This window comes from Pseudonaja textilis, chromosome 2 (genome assembly GCF_049901715.1).
Source record: "Pseudonaja textilis isolate UNSWEBS1 chromosome 2, rPseTex1.2, whole genome shotgun sequence".
Classification (NCBI taxonomy): domain Eukaryota; kingdom Metazoa; phylum Chordata; class Lepidosauria; order Squamata; family Elapidae; genus Pseudonaja; species Pseudonaja textilis.
The window spans coordinates 157,917,501-157,940,782 of NC_141991.1; the positions used below are offsets into that span (position 1 = coordinate 157,917,501).

The window sequence follows — 23,282 nt, forward strand, 5'->3', positions numbered from 1 at the left end:
CAACTGTGGTCATAACTCGAGGACTACCTGTACCATGTTCACACCAAACTATAAAGGATCTTCATAGTAGTTGACTAAAGTTCTCTTTCCCCTTTGGTGTTTGAAGGCATCCAAACATGGACTAACTCAGACTATATAGAATGGAAACAACCTACTGAACCTATGAAACAAAAGGACCTGTGGCAAAACTCAACATTCAAAAGCTTCTACAAAGCCATGACAATTTAATTTTATACATTATTGAATATGAATGGGTTATATCAAATTGAAGCACTGTCGCAGGAACATTAACAGAGAATACTAACAGGACAGCTGTGATCCTAAAGAATGGGAACTGTAGTGAGACAGTTCCTGAAATATCTTACTATAAGTAGCTAAATAAGTTAGGCTGTAATCATTAGGCCAGGTGAAAAGATGGAGCTAGTCAAAAGGACTAAGTATTTTTAATATAAGTTTTTAATGCTGTAAATCCAGTTGTAGCATTAGTGATGGATGGGAAATCGTCTCTTGAGACCTGAAAAAGATCTGTTTCAAACTTGCAAAGTCCCTCTAAGAGACAAATAATTTTTTGGAGATTAAGAGCTCTGTTTGGCTTTGTGCTGAAGACTTTCAGGGACCAAAGCCTGAGAGAAAATAAATCTCAGGTTGAAATGATTTGGCAGTCAGGCTTTGAGAACATGTAGGTTCTACAAAAGGAATCTATGCATTTCAGGTGAGTTAGAAGTGTTGGCTTTTTGATAAGAACAGATCTGAAAGAAAGTTTGCCTGAAAAAGGAAGGAGATATAAGGTTTGCCTTTTCCAGCTCTAAGCACTAAGAGGCCATCATATGTCGCTCATGTGTTGATGGAGATTCAGCATAAACTTATTACTAAAACATCCTTCAGAGCAAGGGTTTCCAATCTTGGCAACTTTAAGCCTGGAGGACTTCAACTTCCAGAATTCCCCAGCCAGCAAAGCTGGGAGTTGAAATCTGCCAGGTTTAAAGTTGCCAAGGTTGGAGACCCCTGCTTCAGAGGGAAACTGGAATGGTAACTAGTGTTGGTATGAATAATTACAGAATGCTTACTGGGCATTTACTTCCAAATCTACACATTGTTTCTCCTAAATTTTCTGTCTATTTTATATTTACTTCTTATATCAATTGATATGACCACCCATCTCATAATTACAACTCTCTGTTGTACATAGGATTAAAACCAGACAATACCAAAAACACTTAGCTAGGAAAGAATGGCAGCCAAAAAATACCCCCAACTCAAATAATACATTGCTTAAGTTCCAGAGAGTGCTAGTTTGGTGCAGTGGTAAGACATCAGGTTACAAACCCAGAGACCATGAGTTCCAATTTACACCTTAGGCACAAAGCCAGCTCTCAGCCCTAGGAAGCAGGTAAGGGCAAATCACTTCTAAAAATCTTGCCAAAAAAACTGCAAGGACTTGTCTAGAATCAGGCACAGCTGAATGGAAGAAAAATCAATTTATTTAAGTTTCAGATTCAATCAGGGCTGTAAAAAAGTCTGCTATTGATTTTGCTAGAAGCAATATCAGGTTGAAAGAAGATATGGGACAAAAGCTAGCAAGAATGAAGTTCAGTAGTTCAATTCCCCCTTTAAATAATCAGGTATAGCTTTGAAAGTGGTGTTAGGCTAGGGTTTTCCCTCCATCATTGCAAATATCCTGCAGAAATACTTTAACTATAGACTTTGTTTCTCCTATATAGAACAGAATGACTATGTCACTGTGCAACTTAAATACCATGTAGATTGTTTATCTGCAAGAGGCTTAAAACTACTGAAAATAGCTTATAAATACAATAACACATATATAGTGCATAGCCCAACTGTTATTTATCTGGGGTTTTTCCCCTGAAGGCAAGAACGTAGCATAAAATATACAGTGGAACCTCGGGTTGTGAACGCTTCTAGTCGTGACCAAATCAGGTGACAACCAGAATTTTTGCTTCTGTTTTGCTTCTGGTTGCGAACAGATCTTCGGGTGGCTACCAAGCAAAACCGAAAACCACCATGGCGATTTTTTTCTGCTGTGGCGATTTCCCCTTCAGCGTCAAATTTTTTTGGGTCCGTGCATGCAGACGGTCATGCTTCCAGGCACAACCAAATCAGGTTGCGACCATAGTCCTGGAATGGATTACGGTCGTGACCCGAGGTTTCACTGTACTTATTTTGAGACTGTTCATGAATTAGTAGATATCTTGATTCCAGAAAACTGTGTTTTGCGTTATAGCTTTCGAAATGATCAATAATGAAATTATTACAATGGCTGATCACACAGTCAGCCAGATGTTCAGACTGGATTTGGCATTTTATTATGGACTTACAGATGTCATTTCCATGTTATTCATTTGAGTTTCATGGAAACCACCATCTGACATAACTTCCTCCTCTGTCTCTTCATCAGCTGTAGCAACATTTCTACGTTTAAATAACTAGAAGAGAAATGCAATGATATTAAATAATATTAAAATTAAAAGTATGTAATTTAGAGAAAACAATTCACAATTTATCAAACAATCATAAGGTCCTAGACTCTATAACCTCTTCAGTCATGTTTGAAAAAAAAATGCTAGGAGGGGCACGAAATAATATAACTGTTGGAGAAAATGGCGATTATACAATCAGCTATATACAATGGATATAAAGCCTACACATTTCTGTTAAAGTGTCAGATTTTTGAAATGTAAAAAAAATCAGACCAAGATAAATCACTTCAGATTTTTTTTTTCAAGCTTTAACATAACATAAAAGCTGTACTATTCAAAACAAATTGAAATCTTTTAGGTGGAAATATAAAAGAAAGGTACATAAAGATGCATAACATAAAGATGCATAACCTTAAACAAATACCTTGTTGAAGCACTTTTGATTTTATGACAGCAGTCTTTTGAGGAAGGAGCCTGGCATCTTGCCTTCTGAATCTTTGTCCATTCTTCCTTGCAAAAGTGCTCCAAATCTGCCAAAATTTCAAGGTGATCTTCTAGGCTTTTCAGGTCATTCCCCAGAATTTTAATTGGATTCCAGTCTGGATCCTGGCTGGATCATTCAAAAATTTTGATCTTCTTATGGTGAAGCCATTATTTTGTTGACCTAGAGGTATGCTTCAGGCTGTTGTCATGTTGAAAAGTGAAATTCATCTTCACTGTCAGCATCAGAGGCCTGAAGGTTTTATGTCAAAATTGAGTGATATTTGGAACTGTTCCTAATTCCCTCCACCTTGATTAAAGCCCCAGTTCCAGCTGAAGAAAAACAGCCCCAAAGCATAATATTGCCACTACCATGCTTCTCTGTATGGTGTAGTTTGATGCTCAGTGTTGTTTTGTGCCAAACATACTTTTTAGAATTATGGCCAGAAAGTTCAACCTTGGGTGTCAAATTTAATCACGTCACATGACCTATCGCCACGTTTTTGCCTTTGCAGAGCCAGAATGGGTGTGGCCTGTGCATGACGCATCTGATCTGTGGGCCGCCAGTTTGACAGGCCTGCATTAGACTATAACATTTTCCCACATGCTTTTGTCAGACTTGACATAGGTTTTTGCAACAAGTTTGTTTTTCTCTGTAAGAAACTCTTTTGTTTTGCCACCTACTCCACAGCCCAGACATATGAAGAATACAGTAGATTGTTGTCACATGAAATACACAACCAGTATTTGCCAGAACTTTCCCGTAGCTCCTTTAATGTTGTTATAGTCCTCTTAGCTGCCTCTCGGACAGTTTTGTTTTTTCATCTGTTTTGGAGGAACGTCCAGTTCTTGGTAATGTCACTGTTGTGCCCTATTTTCTCCACCTGTTGATGACGTCTTCACTGCATTTCATGACATATCTAATGCCTTGGAATTTTTTTGTACTGTTTTTCTGACTGATATCTTCCAACAATAAAATCCTTTTTATGCTCTGTAACTTCTTTGCAGACCATGACTTTTACTGTAAGAGGCAACTGAGTAAATGCCAGAAAAATCCTACACCTGAACTTTATGTGAGCTTGATTAAAGTCGCTTTAATTGATGGCATGTACTGACTACTATTTAACATCAGTATGAATGTGACTATAACATATAGTATGAATATAGCCATAAGTGTGCACTTATGAGGACGTGCACACTTATGCAACCACGTTATTGTAAATTGTTATTTTTATCCCTAAAAGATTCCACTTTGTTTTTTCAATTGAATTATACAGCTTATATGTTGTATTAAAGGTTGAAAAAAAGATGATGTAATTTATCTTTTCTGATTTTTTTAACATATCAAAAATCTGGCATTTTAACAGGGATGTGTAGACTTTCTATATCATTCGGATACTGTGGAAGAGTATAAATTGAGGCAAAATATAAATATTGTGCGATGTATTTGAAAAATCCTATTCCTCCCCCACTTTCAGCTGTCATGTCTATCTTTATCTAGCTCAGGGCTGTCAAACTCCCGGCCTCTGGGCCGGATGCGTCATGCGCTGACAACCCCATGCCCAGTTTAGTGAAGGGGAAAAAAATCCCGATACATCACATGATGCTGTCGTGATGACGTCAGTTTGACACCCCTGATCTAGCTGAAAGAGTATAGATATTCTGCTGTACATCCATAACAGAATGACACACAGCTACTAATATCCTTTAACCTAAAGTAGTGGTCTCTGAATTTCAGTTTTGTTAGTCCACTTTAAGTGGGATGTAAGAGTATAGAGGAGCAGGATCATCCAGTTGCCTGTGCAACAGCTTTAAAACATGAAATACTAACCTTTCCAGAAGATTATCAACTAAATCATAAGTTTCCAAACTTTCTTAGTTGCTGGCTTCCTTAGTTAATTTAGTTTGGGAGTCACAGAGCTACATATTGAAAGGGGCTCACAGCTCCTAATTAAACTATTTATTTCACATATTTTAAAATAATCAGTGACATATTTTCTGTTAAGTTGGAGAGTAGGTAATAGTAAGCACTACTAATTTTTTTGGCCTTGGGGTAGAACAAAAGAGATTTTCTGAATTTCAATAGTTTCCAGTAGCAGAATACTCAACATATTTTACATTATTTCATATAAAATATAAAGTTCTTTAAATTACTGCAACACAATTATACTTAGAAAATTCATGTAATGTTAGAAAGAACATTATGAGTAGAACTCTTTTATCCAGTACTTGAAACCAAACACCAAAAGCATATCGAAAAGCTCATATTTTCTTCTTCCTTATTATTTCACAAGAACATAATTACAATTTAAGAAATTTAAGTTTCTAAGTAATAGGGAAGAAAAAAAATATGAAGTATGTTCAATGAACAGTATATAATAAAATGTATTCCAATCTGAAACTTGTTACATGTACATGGGAAGCAGTAAATTTTGTATAACACATAACAAAATTTAGATAAACTTTGAATAAGAGAACCATGTCCTTTTTGAAAGTAAAAATTATAAATAGAGCCAATAAGAGTGACCAGATTTCTTTAAACGTGTGCCAGCCTAAAAGATGCACTGTAATAAATGTATTTTATAGTTTTGTTAGCCCTTTCGTCACATGGGCAAAGCCTTTGCCAAATGGGACGCCCTTTTATCTCCCTGCTGTGGGATGGCCATTGAATTGAGCTACGGAAAATGCTAAAGGGTTGATTTGGTAAATATTTAGCAGGATGAAGAGGCTAGTCAAAAAATATCTTTGGGAAGAAATGCTAGTTTAATTGGCTAGCAATATCCTCAGTTCACTGTCTCAAAACTGTTGCTTCATTCTCATGTTTGAACATGCAGGGCTGATTTAAGGAAATTCCAGGATACATCAAACTTATCAATAAGAATCCAGGGTGCCAGACTTAAAGGGGCAGTATGTGAAAATTTTGGCCCAGTATCTAATAATGTGTAAATAGTTATACTGCCAGCCTCATGAGATTAAAAAAAACCTGCATTTAAGACACAGCAAGGAGCTTGGAATGTTCCTTAGAAATTTTATTTGAATGCTTTCTCAAAACAAGGAATTGTACAAGCTTAGTTGGGTACAAAAAACAGCTGAGCTCTAACACTTGGAGTATACAAGTAATAAATAATTCCCCTTTAATATATAAGAATGATAGCAATGCTGCACTAACTATCTCAACTTTTATTATTTTATTTATTATCTATATATTCTCTGCATTTTCTGTGAGATCACAGCATGAAAGGCTATGCATATGCCTTGAAATTGAAATCAAATGAGTCTTAATAATATATGTTCTTAGGAAATCCATGCTAATTTCAAGTAATCACTGAATGTTTTTCAAATGTTTACAGACCTGTCACTATGAACTGCACTAGCATCTTCCTAGGTATCAAAGTCAAACTGATTGGCCTTTAGTTCCTGGAACATTCTTTTTCTTATTTTTGAAGATAAAGTCAACATTTGGCTTCTTTTACTTAACTGGCCCTTCATCATCCAGGAAATTCATAGATATGGCCAGTGCCAATAAATTATTTCAAATACAAGTACTACTTTTAGTAAATAATTACATAATTTTACTGTTTAAATTTTAAAGATTTCTAAACTGTAATCACACATACACACACATAAAATGTTTTTATAACATGCCAAAAAGTATGTCTTTCTTAAAATCAATTAAGAATTCCATTAAACCAATTAAATTTTGGGGAAATCCATTGACTTAGAAGAATTAAAATACAGGAACGTAAAGCATTAGAAAATTTTACAATCAGAGAGGATTTTATTCATTTCTGTTTTTAATTATATTTGAACATATTACTTTATGGGAAGAATATTTTTCTTCTGTTTTCCCCTTTTGCTCCTTGATAATTTGATTTTCCACTAAATATTTAATGTATATATATATGTACGTATGTATGAGTGTATCTGTACGTATGTGCATATACATTTTCAATGTTCCTAGCATTTCATTCTACCTGCTCCTCTCGTTTTTGCTTCCGCAATTGAAGGCCCTCTTCTTCCCGACGGCGACGCATTTCATCAGGGTTCAGAGACTTGTTTTTATAACTTTTGAGTCGAAAATTCTCTTTGCCTGAAGATGTCATGGTTTCTAAACAATGAAGAGATTAGAAAGGAAATCTGTGTCAAGTGACATATAACTTTATGTTTTTACTTCAAGTGTATATTCTTTAAAATCAATAGTGAAAAGGGTTTAGAGGAATTATCTTGTTTGAGAAAAAAAAAGTTTGATAAGCTATTTTTATTCTTCTTAAAATTGGCCTCATTTGTCTAATTATTACTAGAGATATTTCTTAGCAACTATCTTGCCTTAATAAGAAAAACAAGCAAATTAAACATAATCTCAAAAATAAAAAAAAGAAGAAAATGCAAGCAAACTGGAACAAGCCAAATCTGAAAATAGGTGCAATCAGAATAAATTTACCTGGAAAAATGAACCAAGAATCAGTGTGATTTCTTCCTCTTTCTTTAATAAATGGACTAAAGCTACTTGATATCTTTCAAGTTTCTACAACTTCCCTTCTCCTTCACCTAATTTACAGCCACTATAGATATAATGTTAAAGAGACACAAAGATTTAGATTTCTGACTTGTTTTTTTCCCCATTTTTATTGCTCATTCTTCAATTTTTCTTGACCACTGAGAATCTAACCAAGCTAAAACCAGAGCCCCAAAAAGTCTTACCCAAATAGATTCTTACTGCTGGTAACCTAAAAGTAAGGAATTCTTCAATTCAAGCTTTACTTCAATTTCACAGCCATATCTATATATGTAATTCTCAAATACTGATCAGTGTTAGTTTACAATTCCAGACAATGTTGGTCCAAAACGTTCACCAGGTAATAATTTCACATATACATAAAAGAGTTTTCTAACAGGATATGGCTCTTTTTGTTTTATTTTAATCTCATGCTTATCTTAAAGATTTATTTCACCTTGATACAATCAATAAACCAATTTTGCTCAGCAATTCAACTGTAGATTGGTTACAAATACTGCATATAGTTCTAGGCAAGAAGAACTTGACAAACAGAAGCATATCCAAAGGAAAGCAGGCAAAGATTAGTGTTCAGGAAAGACCTGAACTATATCAAATATAGTTAATAGAATAACAGAACTGGAAGGGACCTTGAAGGTCTTCTAGTCCAATCCCTTGCTCAGGCAAGAGAACCTATACCATTTCAGACAAGTGGCTATCCAGGCTCTTCTTAAAAGCCTCCAGTGGTAGAGCACCCCCAACTTCTGAACGCAACCTATTGCGCTGGTTGATTGTTTTCATTGTCAGGAAATTTTTCCTTAGTTCTGGGTTGGAGAAACTGGGTATGCTTAATCTGGAGAAAATGGTGGGGAGATATGTTGGCAGTCTTCAAAAGCTACTGTGTAGAAAAACACTGAATCATTTGGTTGTTCCAGAAGACAAACAATGGCTTAAATTACAAGGAAATGGATGTTTTATGGACTTTAGAAAAAAAAATCCCTAATGGTTATGGCTCTCCTACACTTAAGCAGATTGCCTTATTAGGTAGTGGATTTTAAACAGAGAATGGAGGAAAGCTTTGTACTATGTTACACCACAGTAACAGAAAGTATTAGAAATAACTATTTTGGCAGTCAACCTCAAGCAATGAAGTTGTGAATTAGGTAGCTTAATAAAGTATAAGCTTTCTATATAAACTGATTTTAGGCTAAACGAAGATCTGAGGAAAGAATTTTAGTTACTGGACTCTGCACTCTGAAAGATATTGGTCCAAATGGTCTTTGGCACCAAAACTACTGCTACCCCATAGCAACTCCTAATGTAAACAACTGGAAGGATTTGAACATTTGTTCTGAAGGCTTCTTTATCTCTATAGGTAGAAGTAGGGGTGGGATTCCACCGGTATAACAACTGGTTCAATGATTGCATGCTATTAAGTGGTATGTAAGTCTAAGTGCTATTGCTTTTGTTTTCTGATTTCTACACAAGATACTTTCTCTTTCTCATTCATATGTTCATGATTGATAGAAAAGTCTAAATTTGTCTCCTTTCCCTCTAGCATTATATTAAACAATGTATTCCCAATATCTCTGCAAGCTTACAATGTGCAATCAAGAACCCATTCTCTACCAAAAGCTAAATATTTTTGCATTAAATGCCAGCTTTCCTCTCAATTCATCTACAAATTTGCCAGTCTTCTCTATAAACCTGTATTTGAATGCCTGACTTGTCATCCAGTTCTAGAAACATTCATTAATTAGGCTCATCCGTTCTCTTCCTTTTATTATTCCTCTTCTTCTTGTTTTTCCAAAGACAGAATTAAAAATGCATTCGTGTGTCTGTGAATTTCTCTCAAAGGTAAAACTGACTCAATTAAGAGGAGCTTTTTTGTGGCACAGTTCACAATTTCTTAAGAAAATGATTCCAAGTGCTTGGAGAATGATGACAATATGTTACTGGAATGGGCATGATCAGTTCTGGGGGCATTTTGTATTTTCATAAACATACTGTAATCAAAATGCTGTAAACAAAATCAAAGACACTGCCATATATAAATCCAGACACTAAGATGAAATGGACAATAAGCTTCATGTTGAACTGACAATAAGACATGGTGAGGCAGGCAGTAAGAAGGTAGTTGGGATCAAATCTGGTGATTTTATAACAATGTAGTATAAGAAAAAACAATTCAGAAAAGTAACACATATAACAAACTAAGAGAAAAATATGTACATATATTATTGTAAATAAGTAAAGGAAAAAACTCCTTGAAAATTGTGTCAGAAACAGAAAAATTCCAAAAGTGTATGCCAACTTGCTTGAAAATTCTCTTATTCATCCTTCTGTACAAAGAGAAAAAAAATGAAAAAGAGGCTATTTCCAACATTGAAAAGCTACACCTTTCAACAATCCTAGTATATATGTATCTATTATTGTATTTATTATTTTGACTACTTCCCCTGTGCAAGAACTCCACAATTCTTGGTGCTTTGATAAATTCCAAATTTATAAAACACAGCCAAGGATGCACATGCACCCTTACTAAGCAAGATCATTTACTTATTTACTAAATTTGTGTCCTATCTTTCCTCCATGGGCCTGAGCTATCTTACTTGAGAAATTCTCCTTATTTTAATATTTATATCCCTCCTAGGAAGTAGCCTTGGTTGCAGGAAACTCTTGAGTTTCCATGAGAGTGTACCCTTGAATTCTCTACAATATTAAATCACAATGCCACACAGTCTTTCTATTAATAATCGTGTAAATAATATGTGGAAAATAGTCCAAAATATGTCAATCACAGGATAAGCTGAGACCATGTGAGTTAATCTAACTACAGAAATGCATTGCCAAATAAGGTAATTATAACCAACCTTTGTTAAACATTATCCGAGATGTCCTATAAATAGAAAATTTTCTGTTGTATTATTTTTATTTTGAAATAAATGTTATTAATTAAACTAGCAAAAATGTTCAGCCCATATAGCATTCATTGAGCTGTCCATGAAACTTCTCACGGTAGACAGGTACAAGTAGGAGAGATGTTGCTGGGGCTTATAGCATCAATTTCACTCCAAACTCTCAAAAAATGGATCTATTCTGCCTACTGATAGAGTTCAACCCTATGATATAAAATCCTCAAGCTCACAAAAGTTGCATGCCTTGCTTTAAAACAAAATTTACCAGAACAGGGTACTTGCATAATACCATAAGACAAGACAGATAATTAAGAACTTAAGAAATTCAACAAATCTTCTAAAAAGATTTTAGAAGCATCCAGAAAAACATTTGCCATTTACTTACAAGGAAGTTCCACTTACATACTTTTATATAAGCATGGACAGAACTAGTGTGTTTTGGAATAATTCCAGTAGAGGGGTGAAACATAAGAGACTACCATTTCAGAATCAAAGTACTTAATATAATGACCAAGAACAGTAAAGAAAACAGAAACAACTTCCCCTGAGCTACCATTCCAGAAACATAAACCATGTCAGTTGAGGGAAAATAAAAATATGATATGTTCAAGTAATAAGCTTAGAGAAAGTCCTTAATTAAGATCACACCTATTTAGTCACTTACAATAGATTTCACTGTGAATTAGACAGATTGATATATAAAAAGAGAAAGTTACAGCTAGAGAGATGGAATAAAACATCTAGTTAAACCCAAAACATATTGCAGGAATTAAAAACAGCAGTCTGAAGAATTCCTTCATGTCTCATTGGCAATGCTCCTAAAATAAATAGCACAAGCCCTCTGACAAATACTTCAGCTTTATATATACATAATGCTTGTACAATATTGAAATGGAAATTGATTCCCTTATCCCCAAGTAGCATTTCATAGACATATCTATGTTGAACATAAGGGCAGGGGTCAGTATATGCTATTATCATTCTCAAAGAAAATGTAAGAATTGTAGCTTTAAAAGAAAATATTCCATATTTCTCTGAGCTTGAAGTACCTTAGCATGCATGCAATAAATAATCTTTACACATTTTTATCCACTGAGTCAAAGTTATTCTTATATGCTTAATATAGGCAGGTGCCGTAAATTATCGGGTGGTTTAAACTTTATTTGGATAAACAACTCATCTTCAACTTTGCCTGGCTCAAGGGCCACTTTTGGTTCCTGAAGAATATGCAGGGACATGTGGCCAGAGAAGGACAAGCAGGTACAATTGATGTATGCTTGGTATATGTACGTCAGTTTATAAACATATCACAACTTAACATAATTTTAAAATCCATGTTTTAAAATAAACTGATTCTCCATTCTATATCTTTAAAATGAAGCAATAAAACAATCTAAAAGTGCTAAAAGTTGTTAGAATAACTGGAAAAATGTATGGTACCAAAGTACCATAACAAAGATTATAAGTCATCCTCTTGGGGAGACCATTCCTTATGAAGCAATACCAAGGAACAGAATACTTCTGATTAATCAGGATAAGCAACTCTGAGGAAGAACTTAAGATCCAAGTAGATAAGTACCAAAAGAGATGTACCACTTGTAGCTTGAATGTAAACTGTTTAGGATTTTGTAAATACCAATATGTTGAATTTCACTTGGAAACAGTATAGGGTTAGAGTTAGTAGAGGGATCAAAAATATATCAATCATTCTCATAGTGATTTAACTGTCCTCCTTTGAATTGGAGAATACCTAAACCATGTACTTGATCTTTTATGGAAGTGAAATTCACTTTGTAACAGAATGAGTGCAAAACACTCACCTACGATTATAATCCATCTTTAATATCAACATATCTAACATTTCTCTATCCAGGATACCAATCCTTTTTAATTGGTTGGCTAAGTGATTATATAATTTTGATTCTGGAAGAATCCAAAATCAACAGCTACAAAGAATGAAACTAGGCATGAGGAAAAAAGACGGATATGAAATTCCGTGTGTATGGAATTTCACTGACTGACCTCTGAACTTCACAAGAATGGTTATTTGTGGTATCTCAGAAATCCCTGAAGTTATGTGCAAGTCAACAGGATTTACTACTTACAATACTGTTATCTCTCAGAAAAACAATTTGGTTAATTGTCTCCTCTGAAACAGCTACACTCTGGGTCTAATGATAATAATTAACAGAAAAATAAAGATCTGCATACTCTTAAACATTTGGGCAAGACTCGCTTCTTTGTACAAGGAGGCGGAGGGGCAATTGACAGGGATTGATCCCCCCCGCCCAAAGGAAATAAGATTGGTGTGAAAATTCTGTTCAGTATTTTATAAAAAAGGACCAAGCTTCATACAATGGGAAAAAGCTCCCCAAATCTTCCACAGGTGCCAAGCTGAGTCCCTGGAACTATCAAACCATCCCAGGTAGGAAATGCCAAGGCGAACTTTCATTCTAAACCCTGGAAGGAGAAGATAGGCCATGTCCAGCTACTTCATGCCTTCCGAGTAACCCCCTACCTTCCAGCGTCGCAAGTCAACACCTCAACGCCCCGCGAGTAAGAAGCAGCAGCCCTGCCGACTTCTCGAGGGGCCCCTCCCCCCCTCCAGTCCGCTCCCCTTTAGGGGGACGCCAGGCTCAGCCTGCGGGCGCCCCCAATCAAAAGGCCGCGCACACTCCTTTCCCCTCCTCTCTGGCCTGCTCACAGCCCTGGACGAAACGCAGCCCTGCGGCCGCTCTCTCTTACGCAAGGCCGCCCCCTCGGATCAGGCGCGCGCACACCTCACCTACCACCAGCACCCCCAGTACCTGCGGTTGCGGCCGGCTAAAGAGCCGGCCTACACGGTACCAAAATCCTTCTTGGGCCCAAGGCGCGCACAGGCGCCCCTCCCTCTACGCAAGGCGAAGCCGGGTGCGAAAAGCTACAGCGCGCAGGCGCGGTTGAGCAAGCCATTTGGCGCAGCTTCCGGTCCGCCGTACGTAAATAAGTCTAGGTACAGAAGCGGCTTGGGGAGAATTAAGTTTCCGACGAGATCCGGAGCGGAGGTTTGCCGTACTGACTTGCCGTGGGGGTGCAAGAAAGGTCCCATGTAAGACGCGCGAGATGCGTAACGAACGAGCCGTTTCTTTAGCTGCTTCTAGGGCGGAAAGTATAACCGGCCGACATCCATCGCTTTGCTCAGCGAGCCACTGAATGAGAGGAGGTTGCAGCTTCTTTCTTGGTGTTTGCGCACCTTCGACAGGGAAACTAAAGCCAGCGGGGTTGCCCACAGAGAGGAATTCACAAGGAAATTTTTTTAAAAAAGGAAGCAAATGGGCCATGAGCATTCCTCATAACGATGATTTTAAAAAGCTGGATTTTATCATAGTCTTTAATTGTTATTTATTATTATATGGTAGAATTTTACTTACTGATATTTACTGAGTGTTTTTATTTGTTCTGGTCTCTGGTCTTTGACTGTAATAAACTGAATTGAATTGATATTTTAAAAAAGGAAATCCAAAAGTGTGTTCTTTTTGGATACCCTTGGTGCAGCTCGAACACTGAACATGCACATTTTCTAAAATGATCCCTCTGCAACTTTATCCAATAGATCTTGGAAAGAGGTAGTAGATTCATTGGGAAGTCTGCATCATTTGTGGGAAACTTAATAAAAGTTTTCTTCAGGAGATCTGACACAGAACTTTATTTCATGTGATTTTCCCCCCAGGTTCCATGGGAAATTATGGATTGCATCTTTTTATACAGAATGATTTGGTTCACTCTCACAAAAACATGGACAATCATTTTTTGTAGGTTCCACCAGAAGCCATCTCTTGGTACAAATAACATCATATTATACCAAAAACAAAGAAACATGGAATTTTTATTTTATGGCATTAGTAGTACTTTTCCAACATTGACTTCTTCGGATAAATCTTAAAATAATCTACAAACTAATAAAAGCATTGGATATGAAACCTACTGGATGAAATGATCAGTTTCTGGTGTCTTTGTGGAAGGGGGTGTTGCCTCTCTGAACATCCTGTAAAGCAGTTCCATGCTGTGTTATAAACACACAAGGTGTTTGGTATATCATTTTTTTTTACACCTAATCCAGAATACATCGTTCAATGCTCAATGCTTGAAATCTCAACCATAAAGCACACTGTTTGGTTGCTGGAGGCACAACCCCCAGTTTTATCCCAAATGGTAATATTGCTGCATCATCACTATGCATCAGCCACAACACATTTCCCTGCCCTATGCTAAGAACTGAACTGGTTATTGTAAGAGTGGGTGATGATCAGAACAAGATGGAATTCTAGGGGACATTAGAAGACAAGAACTGAGATGCCAATACAATCTTGCAGCATTATCTTCGGGAAAGACTGTATGAAGCTACTATAGCGTGCCAGACAGACCAGAGTGTTGACATCCTGTGGTCTCAGTACTAATATGGCTGTACTTCTCCCATTCAGTTCCTGGCTGAAAAACTCATATTTATTTGAAACATTTATATTGCTGCCCATCTTATAACAAACTTTGTCAGCTTCCAATTTAAAATTAAAATAACCATATTAAAATGATAACCCAACACATTAAAGAAAAACCTGGTATGATATTCACTCATCTTGTCCCAGCAGTTGTTGGAAAAGCCAGGTCTTCAGTGCTGTGCAAAAGACCAGGGGAGTAGAGGTCTGCCAAACTTCAGGAGGAAGGACAGGGGCTGGTTTTTGGCAAGCCACTGGCACATCTGGTAAGTTGATGCCATGCTGAAAGATCTGAATGGATAAGCTGTTCCATATGAGTTATCCCAAGCCTTTCCGCAATGTAAAACTGTTTTGAAGTCTCAAGATCCTATAGATCTAGTTAATAATATAGATCTAGTTAATATTAAATATTATTATTATTAAATATCCAGACAATTATAAGTATAAAAATATTAAAATTAAAACTGACTAAAAAACCATGAGGTAGGTGGACAAGCACGACATTAAGACGTGCTTTCTGTCTTAATGCACCAACCACTTCTAGCCCAACAGCTTCTCCTTCAGAACTCAATGCCAGACAGCATAGCCAAGTTTTAAAAATTTTCTTGAAGGCTAAAAGGCGCATTGTGGGGGTGGGGGGGAATCTTACCTCCTGCAGCAAAATATTCCAAGGGGATCTCACCAGCTACACAGTAGGCCCCTTCTGCCAGCACAAGTGGGGTGGGCCCATTCCATTGGGGAAGGATGGTTCTGCAGATATCCTGCACCCATGCCATAGACTCATTAAAATTCAATTTTAATTTGAGTTTTCTGTGCTTGTTGCTTTATCTTATTTTTGACTATGTAAAGCTTTTTCAGTAAACTTTTGATATCTAGAGATCTGATCTCACTGGTTTAAAAATCAAATGTTATAGTTAAACTATAATTACATGCAAGGCAGCACAGAACTATCCTTGAATTTCAAGAGAGACACCAAGTTCCTTACAAAGTTTGTTAATTCCTGAGCTTTGGGCCAGAGGTCCTAAAACTTTTTTTTGCTATTTTTTAATACTGGATGAAAGGCAGAAGCACTAAGAGCTCCCCAGCAATACTAACTGTAGTTCATCATGAGTTTCAGTTTTAGTATCAACAACCCTTCATAATTATATAATTACTCTTGGGAATGGGTGAACTGCTAGATCTCTTCTCCCAGTCTGTAAGGCATTATCCAGTGTGAGTGGAGGAAAACAATAGGCTGTTAGGCTGCAAAAATCAAACTAGGAAATCTCATTTCAAAGCCATTTCTGGAATACAAATCTATGAATGGAATATCTCAAATTCGTGTGCTTGAGTTTATATTGGAATTAAAATATACTGCATATTACTTTAAAAAATAGAATGAAAACAAGAATGGAAAGGTACCCTGTTTCCCTTTTGTTTTGTGATGTTACTTTCTGTTGCCACTTTTGCCCATGAAAACAGGCTGGTGAATATATACATGTTGCCCTTGACCTATGACCACAATTTAGCCCAAAATTTATATTGCCAAGTGAGACAGTTCCTAAGTGAGCTTTGACCCATTTTAGTTACTTTCTTGCCACAATTATTAAGTGAATCACTGCAGTTGTTAAATGAATCTCACCTCCCCATTGACTTTGCTTGTCAGAGGATGTTGTGGTTAGCCGGCATCAGCTGCAGACAGCTGAGGAGAGCGAGGACTCAGATGAGGGGCCAGGACCATTAGAGAGTGGACTGCTGCCTTCAGAGATTGTGGGGCTGGCAGCAGCGATGAGGAGGTTCCCGAGGAGCCTGTGCCAAGTGCGTGTGCGTGCAGGATTGCTCGCAGGAAAGAGCAGCTACAACAGCATGGGCGACTCGGGAGTAAGGCTACAAGGTAATGGCCCCTCCTTCAAGAAGATAAAAGGGAGCTGTGCAGCGAACATTCTTTGTAGGAAGCAAAGACATTTTGAAATTCAGCCTCGTGGACATTACAGTTGGTATTTGAAGACTCTTGTGTTGTAAACTATTTCTTATCTGTTGTTTTTTGGCAGCCTTGCAAAAACTTGGCAAGGCTCTTTCTTGTCAGAGCTAATTAGTTGGAAGCATCCTTTTATCTGCTGCCTTTGTCTTGTGTTTGCTTTCTTGGAACCAGGCTTGGGTCAGAACAGAGGATCTCAAAAGGTGACATGACCCAAAGACACAGCAACCACCATAAATATGAACCAGTTGCCAAACAATAAAAACAATCCATGAAACTACAGGATTACTGCATGTTGTTAGCAAATTGTATGCTAAACACCTAAACCACAAACTTCAAAACTGGATAATCTCAGAAGGCATAATTAAAGACAAACAAGCTGGATTCAGGGAAGGGAGATCAACAGTTGATCATAGTTTGGTATTCACCACCTTGTACAAAAATATACATATAAAAAGAAATCTTCTCTTTTTGTAGCCTTCCTTGACTTTAAACAATCCTTTGATTCGATATCCAGAAGTACTCTCTGGAATAAACTAAAAAGTACTGCTATTGATAAACCCCTCCTCTATCCCATATAAAAACTATATTCTAACTCCACCTTAAAAGTAAGGTGTAACCCACAAGGGACTTTATCTGGCTCAATAAGTGCACAAAGTGGAGTATGCCAGGGATGAAGACATTCAAGTACCTTGGGATGGTTTTCCATAAGAAAGGTATTTGGAAGGCACATCTGAACCATACAATGCAATCAGCTATTAGGTCTTCAAAGGCTATCAAAACACTTTCTTTTACCTTGGTGGAGGACAATTAGTTCCTGCAGCCTTAAAACTAGTTGAGGCTAAAACACTGAGACAAGTTCTCTGTGGGGCACGAACAGGATTTTTTTTAAAGAAACCATGCAAACAAAATTCCTGTGATCCATTTTAGCTGCACCTAACGTGACATCAAATGTGCAGTTGAGAATTGAGACAGGAATGGCTCAAATTCAAATAAGGGCCTGGTTGAAAATTCCATTCCTCCCAGTGGGTTTGACCCTTTTAGTCCTGATAGACAACTTCCCCTCCCCCTATGAACAAGCGATGGAGCATAAGCTGGCTTTCTATGGACCTTCCCCACTATTTTTTATACCCCAGGATCAAGCCTAGCAAGTGGTTACCAATAGAATAGGAGACATACAGTTCCAGCTAGAATTTAACAGGATATCTCTCCACAGCAGAAACCGTATTAAATGGGGTGTGTGGAAACCAGCAAGGTATCTGAAAGATCTGACTTTTCCTAAGAGCAGAATAGCATTTTTTAGAGCCAGCTCTAATAACATCCCCTCAGCTTTTCTTCAGGCCAGGTATGATAAAACTCCAATAGCTGAGTGAATGTGTACATTTGGCAATGGGGAAGTTGAAGATATCTTATATTGCATTGCAAGTTCTACAGGGACATCAGATCAATGTATATCCTCCCTCTATTGGAGAGATTTTAGGGAAATCAGATAATTTCTATGTGCACTATCTCCTAGAGGTTTCAAATCCAGATACCATTCTTGCAGTAGCAAAATTTTGTGCTGCTGTAATTATAATAAGGAAAAAACACCTAAATAATTACCGGTAACTATCCTTATTCATATTATTACTTTGCTTAGTTATTTTCCAATATTTTTAGAGAACATATTTATTTTAACATTTAATTTTTGTGCTGGTCTGTGACTGTAATAAAGATTGATTCTGATTCTGAATCTGCCAAACATCTGAATTCTGATCATGGTGACTTTGGGCATGCTGTAATGGTCATAAGTGAAAAAAAAATGGTCAAATTTTTCAATGCTGTTGTAACTTCAAACAGTCACTAAATGAATGGTTGTAAGTCAAGGACTACCTGTATACAATTACTAAACAGCTAGAAACAGTGATGAGATGGGACATAGAACTGGGAAAACAATTAAGAAGGGAATGGCAGGTTTAATCACAATCTGCTATTGACCAATTTATAGTCAGATTGGGATTTAATTCAATTGTCAATATTTTCTCATATTGCGTGCTCCATTTTAACAAAACTTGGAAGTTTATCCAAAAGCAAACTGGCCACAATGGGAAGTATTTCAGTTTTGGACATGATATGTCTGTAGTGAAGATGTGTCCTTATAGAGGGCAGTCCTTTATTTCAGAAAACCATTGTTTACGTTATTAATTTTTTTAAATGCACTTTTGTCCTTTAGCTTTTAATCTACAAAAAGTATCACACAGTCTTTCACATTCATGTAAACTATGGAAATTGAATTGCTTTTTTAAAATAAATGTACATATACTGTTTGATTTTAGATATTTTTCTTAGAATGGACGTTTTGTGAAGTTTTCCTTTGTTTTGCTCTTTAAGGGTTTTTTGGAAAGCAAAGTTATAAATATAGCAAATAAATATTGTTATGCTTATGAACCCCTTTTAGATTTTCCCTTTTCCTGGTTTGTGCTTATTTTTTTGAAGAAAATGTGTTACTGTAGATGTGCTTCAAAATGAGGTTAAAAAGAAATTTGCAAGGAGTAGGATAGTAGGATCCATGCATTAGTCAAAATAATGGCCTAATTCTATAAAACCAGAATAAAACTCATTAGAAAATGGAATGAAAAGCTGCTGCCTAGGATGGAAGAAAAGAACAACCAACCCATATATGCTTTCAAGCATCTTAACTATGATTTGGACTTGGCTTTATTACTTAATGTTTAATGTCAGTAAGATTCATAATGATAGTTTAAACTTTATGTTTTCAGATATTTTGTACTGAATAAAGATTTGTGATCTGGCTGCTAAGTATGGAAAAGGTTGAGGAAAAATATTTGTAGTGAAAAATAAAAGGCAGAAGGAATGCAAAACTTTATAATACAGCAAAGAAAATATCATTGCCCTTTACTGGTAATAGTGTCCTTTATTAAAATATGAATCACCTGTTCAACAGCAACTCTGTTAAATATCACTCTAGCAGTAGTGGAGAGAAATACCATGAAAGGACAGTGTTCCATAAAGTGAATCATGCTGCTGAGTACATCAGTTTTATTTTTAACAGTCCATGTCACATGGATCCATTTCAGTTATTTTATTTCCTGCCTCCTCAGATTTCTTTGTACAGTGTTTTGCTCCAAGCATTCTCCGGCCATTTCAGCTCAACTGGATAAATCCAAGAGAACTTTGTGTACATGAAAAGAGATTGTACATTTAACGGTAAGGCTTTTTTGTGTTTTTAAACCCTTTCGAACAGAAGCTGGAAGATAAACACTATATTGTTATGTCAAAATCACCATCAAAAAGAATAACATGCAGTTAATTTGCAAATTGTTTTGTCCAAATATTTAGACTATTTTGAAGCTTGAAGGATTGATTAAAGTTGGGACCTACTGTACTTCCATTGGAAAATAAGAAATATATATCAAGTTAATTAACTGAAGAAAGATATTAAGCATTAACCTATTTGAGTTAACTGCTTCAGATACTTACCTCCCTAAATCCACCAGCACTTGCACAGTTTATGTATAAGTTTACATGTAGTCTTAAAGTTTTCTTATCTTGGTTACTTTCTTTTCTGTCTTGTATTTATTCCACTTCCGTCAACAGATGATAGTCAGCCTAAGATATGATCTCATCTTTAGAATCTCTTTTCAATGCCAGGGCTCCCTCCCGTAGGACATTAAATCAAAAGAAGGCCAGGAGTGCTCTTATTTCTCTTCTGATAAGCTTAGAGGCAGAGTGGACAGAATGATAATGTAATGACATCACACAGTTGTTGGCACTGGAATGTCAGTGGCTGTGCATTGTTTTTGAAGTGTGTTAAACCTAACTGTGATTTATATACCATTCTTGTTTTATGACAAATACCATGGGGAATTGTATTTTATATTTCAGGAATTTGTCACTACTCATCTAAGATGAAATTTCTGAGAGGAAATGGGCTGGGGACATTTAAAAAAAGAGCCTTTATAGCTGCATATAGCCCTCAACCTATCTATCTTTGTATCAAATAATAATGAGGAATCTTAGTAAATGAAAAAAAAAACTTTGTACTAAGTAATAATGATGATTTGTAATAAATGAAGGGGGTACAATGGCTCAGCAGTTAAAGACATTGAGCTTGTCAGCTGGAAAACTGACAGCCTGGTTTCGAGACCTGAGCACTGCACAACGGGCTGATCTCCTATTACTTGCCCCAGCTTCTGACCACCTAGCAGTTCAAAAGCATGCAAATGTGAGTAGATGAATAGGCACCACTTCAGTGGGAAGGTAACAATCACTTAAGTATGAGTCAGCAGTGTGCTGCAGATGCCAAAAAGGCCAATGGAGTCATAGGTTGCATCAATAGAGGGACAGCATCAAGATCACTTGAAGTTATAATACCATGTTATATTGCACTGGTAACAGCAAACTTGCAATATGTGTAGTAGAGCTGAGCTGGGGTGATACATACCATAGGTTCGCCATCACGGATATAGGCCTTCCTGCCTTGAACAAGGGCTTGAATTAGGAGACCTCCAAGAATCTTTTCAACTCTATTACTCTGTTATAGGAAGACTATTCTGCAGGCTAGCAGTACTTTATGCAGACAGAGGTCTGAGCAACTAGGAGTCAAAAGGAATGCAGTAGGTCATTTTTTAAAAGTTCTTTTTTATCCCACCTTTATTATTTTTATAAATAATGCACACACATATTAATACTCCTTCCTCTGTTTTCTCCAATAACAACCCTGAGAGATGAGTTAGGCTGAGAGATTGAATGGTCCAAAGTCACCTAGCTGGATTTCATGCCTAAGGCAGGACTAGAATTAAGTCTCCTGGATTCTTGCCTGAAGCCATAAGCACTAGATCAAACTGGCTCTCTCTCTATAGTCATTTATCTATGAATGGATATACATACATACAATATACCCATATCCAGACTTGTATACCTGTTTCTGTCTGTGTCTATACAGGTATTCCTCATTTAGTGACATCTTGATTAGTGACAATTTGTAGTTATGGTGATGAAAAAGCAAAGGAAAGCTGAAGTAAGATCATAAGCACAGTTGCAGTTTTACTTAGCAGCTACTTTGCATACTGATTATTTGCTGGTTCCAACTGTAGTTGCTAAGCAAGAACCATCTGTATTAGAGTTTCTGTCTTTGTTTGATTAGAATAGTGGTTAAGTAGAGGCAAACTACTTCATGATACACATTGTCCATGTTTTCCAATGCCAAATATGATTGTTCATGTTGATTTCATGAGAATAGAGTTTGCCAAAATAAATGACAATTGTCTCTCTGTTTTCTGTCATTGCAGAGTAGAATAGAATAGAATAGAATAGAATAGAATAGAATAGAATAGAATAGAATAGAATAGAATTCTTTATTGGCTAAGTGTGTTTGGACACACAAGGAATTTTTCTTGGTGCATATGCTCTCAGTGTACCTAAAAGAAAAGATACATTTGTCAAGAGTCAAGAATGATAAAGTTAATATTGATGATTTAATCACAGTCATAGGGTACAATAAGCAATTAAATCATACTAAGAAACCATCAATAAAAATCATTAGGATACAAGCAACAAAGTTACAGTCATACAGTCATAAGTGGGAGGAGATAAAAGGAAGGATGGGAGGATTAATAGTATTAGTAATGCAGACTTAGTAAATAGTTTGACAGTGTTGAGGGAATTATTTCTTTAGCAGAGTGATGGCGTTTGGGGGAAAAACTGTTCTTGTGTCTAGTTGTTCTGATGTGCAGTGCTCTATAGTGTTGTTTTGAGGGTAGGAGTTGAAACCATTTATGTCCAGGATGTGAGGGGGTCTGTAAATATTTTCACAGCCTTCTTTTTGACTTGTGCAAAATACAGGTCCTCAATGGAAGGCAGGTTGGTAGCAATCGTTTTTTCTGCAGTCCTAATTACTCTCTGAAGTCTGTGTCTGTCTTGTTGGGTTGCAGAACCAAACCAGACAGTTATAGAGGTGCAGATGACAGACTCAATAATTCCACTGTAGAACTGTATCAGCAGCTCCTTGGGCAGTTTGAGCTTTCTCAGTTGGTGCAGAAAGAACATTCTTCATTGTTTTATGATGTTTTTGATGTTAGGTGTCCATTTGAGGTCTTGTGATATGATAGAACCTAGAAATTTGAAGGTCTCTACTATTGATACTGTGTTGTCTAGTATTGTAAGAGGTAATAGTATGGGAGGATTTCTCCTAAAGTCTACCACCATTTCTACGGTTTTGAGTGTGTTCAGTTCCAGATTTTTCCGGTCATACCACAAGGCAAGTTGTACAACCTCCTGTCTGTATACGGATTTGTCATTGTCTCGAATGAGACCAATCACTGTTGTATCAGCTGAAAAACTTCAGTATTTTAACAGATGGATCATTTGAGATGCAATCATTGGTATATAGGAAGAAGAGAAGTGGAGAAAGCACACAGCCTTGGGAGTGGGGGAGCTGTGCTAATTGTACAGGTATCAGATGTGATTCTGCCTAGCTTCACCTGCTGCTTCCTGTCTGTTAGGAAGCTTATGATCCAC

At 36.7% G+C, this 23,282-nt stretch overlaps 2 protein-coding genes across 7 annotated transcripts in view; one reads left to right on the forward strand and one right to left on the reverse strand.

The window, feature by feature from the left end:
* Window positions 1-13,248, reverse strand: part of KPNA1 (karyopherin subunit alpha 1) — a 39,557-nt gene extending 26,309 nt beyond the window's left edge. For 2 of the 6 annotated variants that reach the window (XM_087926220.1, XM_087926215.1), the window contains exons 1-4: window positions 13,142-13,248; window positions 7,363-7,483; window positions 6,896-7,029; window positions 2,340-2,447 (exon numbers count right to left, since the gene is read on the reverse strand). In XM_087926220.1, coding sequence (XP_087782346.1) covers window positions 2,340-2,447; window positions 6,896-7,024 — 237 coding nt within the window. In that variant the 5' untranslated portion in view covers window positions 7,025-7,029; window positions 7,363-7,483; window positions 13,142-13,248. Of the gene's footprint in view, window positions 1-2,339; window positions 2,448-6,895; window positions 7,030-7,362; window positions 7,484-13,119 lie in introns of all 6 variants that reach the window. The other 4 variants (XM_087926218.1, XM_026713275.2, XM_087926217.1 and 1 more) reach the window with 3 other exon arrangements.
* Window positions 13,249-13,298: 50 nt separating this feature from the next.
* The window catches only part of FBXO40 (F-box protein 40), a 33,290-nt gene continuing 23,306 nt past the window's right edge, over window positions 13,299-23,282 (forward strand). The window contains exons 1-3 of the mRNA XM_026713350.2: window positions 13,299-13,422; window positions 14,960-15,072; window positions 19,865-19,970. The gene's annotated coding sequence lies outside the window, so the exon portion shown is untranslated. The remainder of the gene's footprint in view (window positions 13,423-14,959; window positions 15,073-19,864; window positions 19,971-23,282) is intronic.